General features: G+C 44.7%; 1 protein-coding gene across 1 annotated transcript; it reads right to left on the bottom strand.

Moving 5' to 3' along the window:
- Positions 1-1,353: 1,353 nt before the first annotated feature.
- Positions 1,354-12,301, bottom strand: LOC120026931 (homeobox protein MOX-2-like). The gene is made up of 3 exons (XM_038971704.1): positions 11,776-12,301; positions 6,957-7,129; positions 1,354-1,987 (listed from the first exon to the last, which is right to left on the bottom strand). Exons 1-3 carry the CDS (start codon positions 12,299-12,301, stop codon positions 1,766-1,768), a joined length of 921 nt encoding a protein of 306 aa, XP_038827632.1. The 3' UTR covers positions 1,354-1,765.
- Positions 12,302-12,538: the final 237 nt, after the last annotated feature.

The raw sequence follows: 12,538 nt of genomic DNA, 5'->3' as shown, positions 1-12,538 counted from the left end.
CATTTGGCTAAGCTTCACTATAAATCCTCATGAATACATTCCTCATTCTAATTTATTCTCCAACAGCTCTGACCGACATTCCTGATGAGAACCGTCTATGTGTTCTACTTTGATCAGGCGATGTCATATACAAACAGCTAAATCAGACAGTCAGCTAATAAAAGAAACAGAGAGAGAAAGCAGGGTTCTGGAGTCTGATGAAATCTGACCACAACTGAACACAAATCCACTTTGTCTGTGATTCTGAGGGAGCTGTAAAGCCACAAATCATTTAAATCCAAACTTGCAGTTATTGTATAACCAGCTGGTCCTGTACTTTAGGAGGCTACGGTTCTGCCTCGGCCAAAACCAGCTGGTCCTGTACTGTAAGAGGCTACGGCTCTGCCACGGCCAAAACCAGCTGGTCCTGTACTTTAGGAGGCTACGGCTCTGCCACGGCCAAAACCAGCTGGTCCTGTACTGTAAGAGGCTACGGCTCTGCCACGGCCAAAACCAGCTGGTCCTGTACTGTAAGAGGCTACGGCTCTGCCACGGCCAAAACCAGCTGGTCCTGTACTGTAAGAGGCTACGGCTCTGCCACGGCCAAAACCAGCTGGTCCTGTACTTTAGGAGGCTACGGTTCTGCCTCGGCCAAAACCAGCTGGTCCTGTACTGTAAGAGGCTACAGCTCTGCCACGGCCAAAACCAGCTGGTCCTGTACTTTAGGAGGCTACGGTTCTGCCTCAGCCTAAACCAGGTGGTCCTGTACTGTAGGAGGATACGGCTCTGCCACAGCTAAAACCAGCTGGTTCTGTACTGTAAAAGGCTACGGCTCTGCCACGGCCAAATCGGCACTCTAAAACACAAATTAGAATGCACACTCATACAGAAGGCAAAGAAACGCTAGGTCTACATATGGTTTTAAATTACATGAACATGTTTTTTTTACATACCAATTGTGCAATATTGTGAGAATGTTCAAGAACCGGACAATGACAAAAATGTTTTTGATTGATCCGTTTTATTCACTTAAGAAACCATTATGTCCCAGATTTATATGTAATAAAAGTATACATTTTTCACAAAAAAATTAAACTTTTAAGACTCTTGGTGGAAGCAAAATGTAAAACCAATGGAGATGTTTACTAATATGCATCATTCAGTTATGTTGTAAGTAAATCAGCATAGTAGAACTCACGGTAATAGCCTACTATTCAATTAAATTCCACATTTTTACTTAAAGCTAATTGCATGATTTTTGTATTCCAAACTGAGTAAATACAGTAGAATTTTATCTTTGACAGTTCAAAAATCCAAGCCATTCTATCAAGGCACGTATGGAATGTTCACAATAATATACAATTTTATTCCCAATTTACAGTCTTATGAGCTTGAGGCTTTGCTCACAAGCATATCATTTGTTGTTTTATTTCACACATCCAGTTGTTAATTCTATGCTCCTTCCATTCCTTCTTCTTCTTGCTTACCTTGACTTCTTTCTTCCTTCACTCCTTTGCCAATCAACAAACACCTTCAGTCAGAAAACCTGTTTGTTGCTGGTTCCTGAGAGAAAAGGCCTAGGTGTTCATTCCACTCCTAAGAGCATATTGAGTACGTAAGCCTAGGTGTTCTTTCTGAGTTCTGAGTCTAATCTCAACATACTGTATGTAATGCTGTACCTGTAAATGCAACATGATCTCATCAACTCACTGCATTTTTAGACGTTTGTTCAAATGGCCGCAAACTTAACCTTTGACCTCTGCGTGGCATATGTGGCAGGTCAGGGTCATAAGTGAGCGTGCTCTGAGCTCTGGTCACTGTCGTGACTGTCCTCGTTACCAGGGGAACCAGTGGAGTGGTGTAGTCCTCCCACCATACCAGAGTACTCTGAGGGTAACAGAGTTCCCTTCTTCACGTTGACCAGTTCTTTCTCTCGGGCCGCTGCCCCCTGTTGACCTCCTTTAACACGTTTCCACTTCATCCTTCTGTTCTGGAACCACACCTTTACCTGGAGGTGAAGAGAACAATTAGTTTACAGGGAAATAGTGTGGGAATTATACAACGTGGGGGGGTCCACCTCAAAACCTGGAGGGCGACAGTGACTGCTAATTTCGTCTCTTTCCTTTGGTGTCTGATTTAGACACTCCTAGGAGGAATGAAAACCTGCAGATGCTGTGGCCCTCAAGGACTGGAATTTGACACTTGGGTTGTTTTCAGGAGGGCTGGGGGATCATAGTAACAAGGGCAATATTAGCCAAGGTTTTAGAAAATGTATTTAGTGTAATAATAACCACATGAAGAACTTTTCAATAACTTTGAAGTACACAAAGTGTTCATGCATTGTTGTGAGCGAGTGGAGATGGGGTGTATATTGTGTGTGAGGTTCTGAGGTAACTCGATGCCATTGTTGGTTCGTGGCGTTCTGGAGACTAAGTTCTTGGTATGTAGGCCCATCAGTAAAACTCTTCCCTCCCGTTCCCCCCCAGTTAAACCCTAGCGTCCCCCTGTGCGTCAGGAAACCCAATGTCCTGAATCTGTTGGTGTGAACCCTTTTCTATCAGTGTGTGTGACAGAGATTTACAGCCTCAGTGAAACAGACCTCTGTCTGAGCAGAGCATGCGCGTACACACACACACACACACACACACACACACACACACACACACACACACACACACACACACACACACACACACACACACACACACACACACACACACACACACATACACACACACACACACATACAGGAGTGTGCAACCCAGCTCCCCCACCTCTCTTTTCACACACACACACACACACACACACTCCCCCCCACCCTCCCACACACACACAAACACAAGTGTGCAACCCAGCTCCCCCACCTCTCTTTTAACACACACACACACACTCCTACCGACACACCATACCCCCCCTCGCACACACTCTCTAGCTCCCCCACCTCCCTCTTCACACGGTATGATCTTATGTAAACCCTGAGAGACACCTCGTCTACCAGAGCTGGCAGCCGAGTGCTAAATCATTATCTACAAGATCATTACAGTCGCACACCACTTGAGTCTTGGTTCCCCTATTGTAGACGACGGGGTACTTTGAGTCGTTTTGACCCCACTGTGTACGATGTAGGTTGCACAGGGTGACACTGAACCATGGGTGTAGGGTTTAGGTAGCACTCACTGACAATGAGGCCAGTTATTGTTGGCTGTCGTGGTTAGTGTTGGCTGTCCTGGTTAGTGTTGGCTGTCGTGGTTAGTGTTGGCTGTCGTGGTTTGTGTTGGCTGTCGTGGTTCGTGTTGGCTGTCGTGGTTAGTGTTGGCTATCGTGGTTAGTGTTGGCTGTTGTGGTTAGTGTTGGCTGTCGTGGTTCGTGTTGGCTGTCGTGGTTAGTGTTGGCTGTCGTGGTTCGTGTTGGCTGTCGTGGTTAGTGTTGGCTATCGTGGTTAGTGTTGGCTGTCGTGGTTAGTGTTGGCTGTCGTGGTTAGTGTTGGCTGTCGTGGTTAGTGTTGGCTGTCGTGGTTAGTGTTGGCTGTCGTGGTTAGTGTTGGCTGTCGTGGTTCGTGTTGGCTGTCGTGGTTCGTGTTGGCTGTCGTGGTTAGTGTTGGCTGTCGTGGTTAGTGTTGGCTGTCGTGGTTCGTGTTGGCTGTCGTGGTTAGTCTTGGCTGTCGTGGTTAGTGTTGGCTGTCGTGGTTAGTGTTGGCTGTCGTGGTTAGTGTTGGCTGTCGTGGTTAGTGTTGGCTGTCGTGGTTCGTGTTGGCTGTCGTGGTTAGTCTTGGCTGTCGTGGTTAGTGTTGGCTGTCGTGGTTAGTTTTGGCTGTCGTGGTTAGTGTTGGCTGTCGTGGTTAGTGTTGGCTGTCGTGGTTCGTGTTGGCTGTCGTGGTTAGTCTTGGCTGTCGTGGTTAGTGTTGGCTGTCGTGGTTAGTGTTGGCTGTCGTGGTTAGTGTTGGCTGTCGTGGTTAGTGTTGGCTGTCGTGGTCAGTGTTGGCTGTTGTGGTTAGTGTTGGCTGTCGTGGTTAGTGTTGGCTGCCGTGGTCAGTGTTGGCTGTCGTGGTTCGTGTTGGCTGTCGTGGTTAGTGTTGGCTGTCGTGGTTCGTGTTGGCTGTCGTGGTTAGTCTTGGCTGTCGTGGTTAGTGTTGGCTGTCGTGGTCAGTGTTGGCTGTCGTGGTTAGTGTTGGCTGTCGTGGTTCGTGTTGGCTGTCGTGGTTAGTCTTGGCTGTCGTGGTTAGTCTTGGCTGTCGTGGTTAGTGTTGGCTGTCGTGGTTAGTCTTGGCTGTCGTGGTTAGTGTTGGCTGTCGTGGTTCGTGTTGGCTGTCGTGGTTAGTCTTGGCTGTCGTGGTTCGTGTTGGCTGTCGTGGTTAGTCTTGGCTGTCGTGGTTAGTCTTGGCTGTCGTGGTTAGTGTTGGCTGTCGTGGTTAGTGTTGGCTGTCGTGGTTAGTGTTGGCTGTCGTGGTCAGTGTTGGCTGTTGTGGTTAGTGTTGGCTGTCGTGGTTAGTGTTGGCTGTTGGGGCGTCTTATTTTGACATGGCCAGGTATGTGCTGATGCATGGGTCACGTCCGCACACTGGCGGGGGGCCCTGCCTCAGATCCTGTTCCTGACTCCACAGATCCTTCAGTATTTGCGTCTCTTCTTCGTGATGATTAAGCTGCTGCCTAAAACGGCCCGATCGGATCGGGAACGAGCGAAGCTCCCTTCCCCATCCCCCACTGACGACCCTTCACAGCCCTAACCCTCCTGTTGGCCCTCCCCATGCCCCACAAACTCCAACCCCCTCCTATACTCCCTTCATCCCCACCCCTCTCTTATCCACCTCTCTGAGCGACCTGCTTTCTCACAGGAGCCCAAAGCTCTCCTGGATTTATTTTAGGCATTGTGGCCTGCCACTCACAGGGTAAACACGCATGTGTGGCTCATTTTCAAATAAACAGGTTTAGCATCGACCGCCTCATAAAACTAAGTCCTTCGTATGTTTTTGTTTTACATACACACAAACACATAAATGCACACAGACACACATATCCACGAGCCGTACAAAATATTCTGCCAGCCTTGGGTGCAACTCTAATTGGGCAATCAGTAAGTTCTACCTAAGTTGTTGCACACACACAGACACATATACACACACACACACACACACACACACACACACACACACACACTCGCAGGGTTCAGTGGCGAGACGAGATGAGGATTGGTGTCCACAAGTTGTATAAACCTCTGCCACTGTATATGCCCTTGGGCTGAGGCCAGAATGTACACTCATTACTAGTAAAGCTATATAGAAGTTAATAGCAAGATCAGGGAGGTAGAAGCTGCACTGTAAGATAATAGCCAGGAGGATGTTAGAGTGGGTTTAACATCCAAGATCAACCCCCCCACACACACACACACTCGCAGGGTTCAGTGGCGAGACGAGATGAGGATTGGTGTCCACAAGTTGTATAAACCTCTGCCACTGTATATGCCCTTGGGCTGAGGCCAGAATGTACACTCATTACTAGTAAAGCTATATAGAAGTTAATAGCAAGATCAGGGAGGTAGAAGCTGCACTGTAAGATAATAGCCAGGAGGATGTTAGAGTGGGTTTAACATCCAAGATCAACCCCCACACACGCACACGCACGCACACACACACACACACACACACACACACACACACACACACACACACACACACACACACACACACACACACACACACACACACACACACACACACACATACACACACAGACACAGACACAGACACAGACACAGACACACGCACAGAGACAGACACAGACACAGATACAGACACAGACACAACGCACATCCAGATTTATAGGCCTTGCATTGGGAATGTGTGGAGAAGAGAGGACAGGAGAGGAGAGAGGAAGAGAGGAGAGGCAGCCAATATGAGTGGGAGTGATTGTGAAGGACAGGACTCCTAGCTGGAAGGCCTAAGTCCTCAGTGGGTTGTTGCTTGGCTGCCTGGGCCTAGCCTTGAAATTCTGATTGGATTTATACAACAGATTATGATTTCCAAAAGCACTTATGGGTGTGGTGAGTGTGTAGGTTGGTTTGGTTAAACGCATCACTACCAACAGATTTATGCAGACCAACTTTTTAGATCAAGGCAGATTAGACATTAAAAATATATATTTTGATTAAAAGTTTGTTTCTTTTCATCCTGGCCCCAGTTTAATCCTACATACTGGACTAAACAACACTTTCAATAGAGATTCTCCCTTCTGCATACTGTGCGGGAATCCTTCCCTTAATGTCAGTGTACTTCCTATTAGTGTCTGAAGGGAATTACAGAAACATCTGGTGTCTGACACATGCCATGAGACAGTCCGTGCACACACACAGACAGACCAGCAGTGCTGGCAACAAGCACGCACGCACGCACGCACGCACGCACGCACGCACGCACGCACGCACGCACGCACGCACGCACACACACACACACACACACACACACACACACACACACACAGACAGACACACACATTCAGCACAGATATATCAAAAAGCCTCGGCGGTTTTGGTTTGGAAGCGATTAGATTCAGAACATTAGCATGACAAGCGTTTGGTAATGTCAAAACATACAGGGTTTTCATCCTGAGGCCTGTGCAGTTTTTAATAGAATCCCTAACAACTGCTGTTAGCTGACATTTCCGTGTGAGTCTTTGAATACATGAGTCTGTGAGTTCTTAGGGTAATTACAGAATCAGTCCTCTAACCGTGATTCCTTCAGATATTTTGTTTACAGAAAATGTCCTGATTTATTTGATCATCAAAGGGAGAAATTAACTGCATAATGTTTTGTCATTAGATGATAAGCCAATATTATGACTAATTAACTTGTTTTGTTTTATCAACACCCAACAGGTAAGATACTTTTTATTTTATTTACCACTTTTCACTTTTTTTTTATAATGCAAATGTTTATAGATGTTATTGCTTCCACACAACAACTTGTCTTTCTGCACACAACGTACTTGTCTTTCTGTGAGGTCGAGGTTGACTGCTATCTCGTATCGCCTCAGTCTCGTCAGGTAGTTGTGGTGCGCAAACTCTGACTCCAGTTCCCGGATCTGTTCCTTGGTGAACGCCGTCCTCTCCTTCCTGGGCTTGCTGTTCACGTCAGACTTATAGCTCCCGTCCTGGGAATCTGAAATGAAAAACAGAACTTTTTCCAGACACTGTTGAGTCGCCAAAAAAGAAAGGAGAGGAAAAGGGTGAAAAAAAGAAGGGATTGTGTGATAAACTGCAGGGCTGAAATGCAAAATGAAAGCAAAACAATTAGAAGTGCCAATCACCTTTTATTATGGGGATATTGTTCATGCACACTTTATAGTGTCTTACTGGAGGAGGGGGAAGCTGCATGAGAGGTGGCAGGCAGGGAGTTCTCTACAGTCTCAGAGCCCAGCTCCCTCCGACAACTACCCTGTGTTCTTTCTCTGAAACAAACTCACTCATCCTCACCCGCTCCTTGCAGCATAGAAAGAAACAGACTAACATCACTCAAATATTATTACGTTGTAACACTTTCTTACTGTATGTGAAAATTCCACAAATCAATTTTCTATAGCCTCATTTCCTTTAAACCTAGGCATCATTTGTTTAACTGGAAAGTTGGTGGAATTGTCTCTGCCTCTCTCCAGTACTTTATCACCTGTTCTAAATAGAAGTTTCATCCTAAAAGAGGGCTAATATTTGAGGCTAGCCAACTCGATACTGTAGCTCTATTGTTCTAAGACAAAAGTGATTCCAAGAGTTCATCTCTGGTGGACCGGAGGGAAGGTTAAGCTGAGGTCAGTCAGGTGTGGGGTAATGTGAAGCTGTAATGCATGTGGTAATGTCTGATGTAATAATGCATGTGATAATGTGTAGTTAATGTCCCTTGTAACTAAGGGGGAAATAAGCCCCGTCATTTTTATCCAAACACTGATGAGATGGAAGGTATTCTTTCTTTTATGAAAAATGTAAGTTAAGCTATTGAATTTGGCCATCCTACTCGTGCCCCAAAGTTGAGGTGCATGCTGCCTCTGCTATGTGGGATGTGGTAGCGTGATAACATGATGTGGTAATGTGGGACGGTAATGTAGGGTGTGAACCTCCCACCTATCACCTGGCAGACTGAACAATAGACCAATAGATACATAGATCAGCCTAGCACCACCCACGGGCCTAGACATCAAATGGAACATGGCCGGAAATCTTACACCGGCTCACTCTACATACAGGCTGAAGCATTTCAGCAGATGCCACGGGTAAGAGTGTGTGGTGCGATTCATCATATATTTGATTGAAGTTAAGTAGACTTCAGAAAGACTTTCCAGATTGTAATTTATTTTGGTCTAATTGTCTGTATTTAATCCAGATTGCTCAATTGGATTCTGAAAAGCGTACATTAATCAAATCCTTTTCAAATGTTTTTTCATATAGATGTGGCTTCAAATTGGGTGAACCTCATTCAAATATCTCTTAACACTACACTTCATCAAAAGAGTTGAGCTGTAATTTACATGTTGTTCTCTAGTCCACGCCAAATAAAACCAGCTAACATTCTCTTAGTTCAACTGTAATTGTTGGACGTGTTGGATGTGCTGACAAATCAAATAGTGCCAGGAAAGAGTCTTTCTCTCTGCCACATCACACAGGCACATCCAGTCCACTCAATTTATAAAAACAGAATATGGGACTAAGACATTTCTGGAAATAAAATCTTCAAACAAAAGATCTTTCACATGGTTTAGGTATTTTATTTTATTTGAAACAATTGTTTAATGGTTTATACCGTACAGTGTCTTGCAATTCTCCTTAAATATTCCTACAACATTAATCTACATTACATCTTTAACTTTTGTTTAGCATTCTTTGTTATGTGTCAGGAAGGTGCATTTTACCATTATTTTACCATTTATTTCACCATTGCCACAGCATGTTACCTCATAAGACCGTTACCTCATCAGAAATAGGACCTCAAATAAAGCCCATGTTGCCTTTTGTAACGTGCAATGGAGGTTAAAATTAGGAAACGTGATTGGTGTTAGAGGTGCAGCTCCTGGGTAGTGCTTCACAGTTCTACTGGCTGTCAATTACAATTGCACCCTGGGGTAAAACTAACCTGAGATGGCAAATGGAAGTGGAAAGTTAACTACTGGGCACAACAGCACTTCTACCTGGTGGGTTTCCTTGCAGGGAGAACGATACAGATACAGACAGTAGGACCTGACAGAGCCGTACTGCTCATTCAAACAGGGCCCCTTCAATTTGATACATTTTTAGGATGAAAAAAGGCACAATACAGTATAACCTACAGAATGAATGCAAAGAGAATTTGGCCATCCTATCAGTGCCCCAATAAAATGTGTTGGTGCACGACACCACTGGAAGCTGGTGTCAGTGAAATGGCTTCTGGATACAGAGAGCAGTGCTCTTGTCGTGACCCTACGCTGATGACCTGAATCAGCCCTTGTGTAGCCGCCAGGAAGTCCAGCCACTGTGCTAGTAACTTATTAAGGGCCTGACTTGTCTAGTCCCCAGCCCTGATATGGATGGAGCTTGCATTATTATGGTGACTGCTGATAATGAGGGCTACAGTCATATACAGCCATATTAGGTCTAGTGCGGTGCCCTGCATGACGTGTCCAACGCATTTAGACATCGGCCATTTTGAGACTCCACCCGGGGTACAGATCAGTCTGTCCTTACAACCTTAGTGCTCTCAAAGGCAACATAGTCGTTGGGAGGACAGTGTGTAAAATGATCTATAATATCACTGACTTAGGTACACATTCCCACGTGCCACTAAATGGGCTCATCTGAAAATAGTTGTTTAACAAATGTGGAAATTGGACCTATATATACAGCTTTTTGTTACGTCACTAATGGACAAATACAGTTATATTCTATTCTATTTTCTTCCATTCCATTTCATTCTATCATCCATACTGTAGATGACCAACAGTGATTTCCAGAAGTGTTAAGGATTAATTCTCCACCCACATTATTATTATTATTAAGAGGCTGGTTTTTCACACAGCTGTTGCGGCTAATGCTATAGGTACGTACGTTCTACAGCCATAAATACTATGTAGGTTTAGGCCTATGAAAAAGCCCAGGTGTGCCCGTTGTAACAGTTTAAAAGGAGGCTTCACAGAAATCACACCTGTAGGCCATTAATACCCTGGAGGAAAATGTCACTGTTGATTATCCCTGGGGGCCTGAAGAGAGGGACAAATAAAATATTGGCTGTGCCAGGCTATAACCTATAAAATGAGGTTGACGGGGTTGAGATTGAGGAATGTTAAAAGGCACTTTGATTCTAATGGAAATGGAAGATTGTCTCAGTTACTTTCTACCGGTTCAATCTATGTCAATATTGCAGCAAATGACAGAAGTAAATCAATTCCCTATTGCTTAACACTGAGAGAGGAAACCAAAGTATCTTAATATCTGTTAAAACAAATGTAGACAGAAAGGTAATGGATCTAATGCTTCAAATAACAGAAGATGACTGCAAATCTGTAATGTATCACACTTGCTCATTTCTTCATATAAAATTGTCAATAGAATAGTATGACTATTGACCTTAGCATTTAGAAAGACAATTTAACCTTTTTATCAAGTCAAATGGTTTAATTGAATTGTGATTATCATTTTGCTTCCAAAAAACTTTTCCATAATAGGTATATTTATAAAAACATTAATTCATTAATTATCTCTTGTTTTACTGAAAATATAACTAAATGATGGTGTGAGAATAATTTGATTCATTGAATTCAGGTGAAATTAAGTACAAGATCATATTTTAAGTGTGCGGCCTTGCCGCCTAGTGTTTCACACATTAAGGCGCTGTTTCTAAAAAGCACTTGCATGCATTTTTTTTAAATATCAATAAAGTTAGCCTAATCCTACCCCGTTAAATTCTAGACAGTAATTCCAGATATGAATGAATGTCAATACAGCATGGGAAACAGTAGAGATAAGACATAATCAAGATCAAATAAGATCTTTAAAGATCCTATAACACAAGGTCTTATAATACTGAAATGTGGGTATACATATCTTCCCATTAAGAGATGTTAGTACAGATAAATGTTCAATTACAGCTAACTGTAGTGCAATAGCTAGTAATTGAAATGAATGAATTACATTTGCAAGTAGACAATTAAGAAAACAAAATGATATCCAACATTGAACCATGAGCATCAAGCAGTCGGTAATCAAATAAGACATCAGTTTCAATCATCAGAACTAAGTCCGTTTCAAATAAACCTGTAGAAAAATGCAAATGACATACGGCCCTCAATTTGATCTGGACAACCACTGTAAAAACAAGGCCCAAATGCTAAAACAACAAGCCTACCTACTAGTCAGTAAGGATCAAACTTTGAATTGACTTTGAAACCAAAAAGTATGCACTGAACTCTTTGGTCATTGCACAACTTCTCATGAGGTTCTCGAATTTAGGAGCATTGACGCAGAAGACTACAGCGCTTTCAGTGATCATGAAAACATTAGCCAATTAGTTAAAATGCAAACGATGAATTTGTATGTTTTATTACTGTATCACAAACTGTTCTCTCCTGTTTCAACATCTGTGGACTGTGGTTGCTTACACACAGATGGTGAAATCCCCAATATGAGAATAGACAAACCAAAAACTTCAAATCGTTATACTCCCTCGCTATGTGATGAAAACTCCTCAGTGAGTTTTGAAAGAAACAACCAAAACTTTGAGACTGAAGTCAAAGCTAAGAAAAGCATAGAGGAGAGAAGAGAATAATGTCCTCGTTGTCCTCATCTTACCTGAGCTGTGCAAATCATCTTTCCCTTTACTGTTCCGTCTCTGTTCAGTCTCGTCCGGGGACATCGTCTGTCGTCCAAAGTCCCCAGAGACACAGGATACACCTGTGGGGTCACTACTACCTCCCAGACTGGGGTTGGTGTTGGAGCCACACAGATTTGGGGTACCCCCACCACACCGTTCTGAGACTTGGCTGTCTGGGAGAGGCAGGCAGAGGCCATGCCTAGTGTTGGTTGAGGGCATCTGTGGAACGTGCCAGGGGGTCTGGTGGGTCTGGTGCTGTGGGTGGTGGGGGTGCTGCTGGTGCTGATGCGGGTGTCCTCCACGATGGTGGTGTTGCTGCCCTCCGTACACGCCCTCCTCCCCGGGTCCAGGGTACCCCCCTGAGGAGCCGGGCAGGTCAGGGTAGGATATGTGGTCAGAGCGTCCATGCAGCGCCAGCGGGGACTGGCTAAAGGCAGGGTGGGGGTGCAGACCCTGGGCCGGGGCGTGGGGGCTACGGAGGCACCCAAACAGGGAGTGATCCATCACAGTGATCCACAAGATCCACCCAAAAGACGAACACCCCTAAGTCCACCAAACACACAACCACAAAAACTTCCAGGAACGACTAGAGTGACTAATTGAGACCACAAGACAGAGATGTTGCAGGACAGAGAGTAGAGCAGACTGAAGCCAGTTGAGGGAGGTGGGCGGACGCAGAGCCTCAAATCAGGGCTCTCCTCCACGGCTCTCTCACCTCTCACCTCCGTGCGCTCCCTGTTA

The sequence above is a fragment of the Salvelinus namaycush genome, chromosome 32 (assembly GCF_016432855.1).
Source record: "Salvelinus namaycush isolate Seneca chromosome 32, SaNama_1.0, whole genome shotgun sequence".
NCBI classification, from domain to species: Eukaryota; Metazoa; Chordata; class Actinopteri; order Salmoniformes; family Salmonidae; genus Salvelinus; species Salvelinus namaycush.
This window is presented reverse-complemented; position numbering and strand designations above follow the sequence as displayed.

What these genes read in the sequence shown, in the direction of transcription:
- LOC120026931 (XM_038971704.1), bottom strand. Translation starts at nt 12,301, where the DNA reads ATGGATCACTCCCTGTTTGGGTGCCTCCGTAGCCCCCACGCCCCGGCC. An exon ending in AGATGATTTGCACAGCTCAG is followed by an intron (nt 7,130 to 11,775) that starts GTAAGATGAGGA and finishes TTTTCATTTCAG; the next exon opens with ATTCCCAGGACGGGAGCTAT. An exon ending in TCGACCTCACAGAAAGACAA is followed by an intron (nt 1,988 to 6,956) that starts GTACGTTGTGTG and finishes CTTCACCTCCAG; the next exon opens with GTAAAGGTGTGGTTCCAGAA.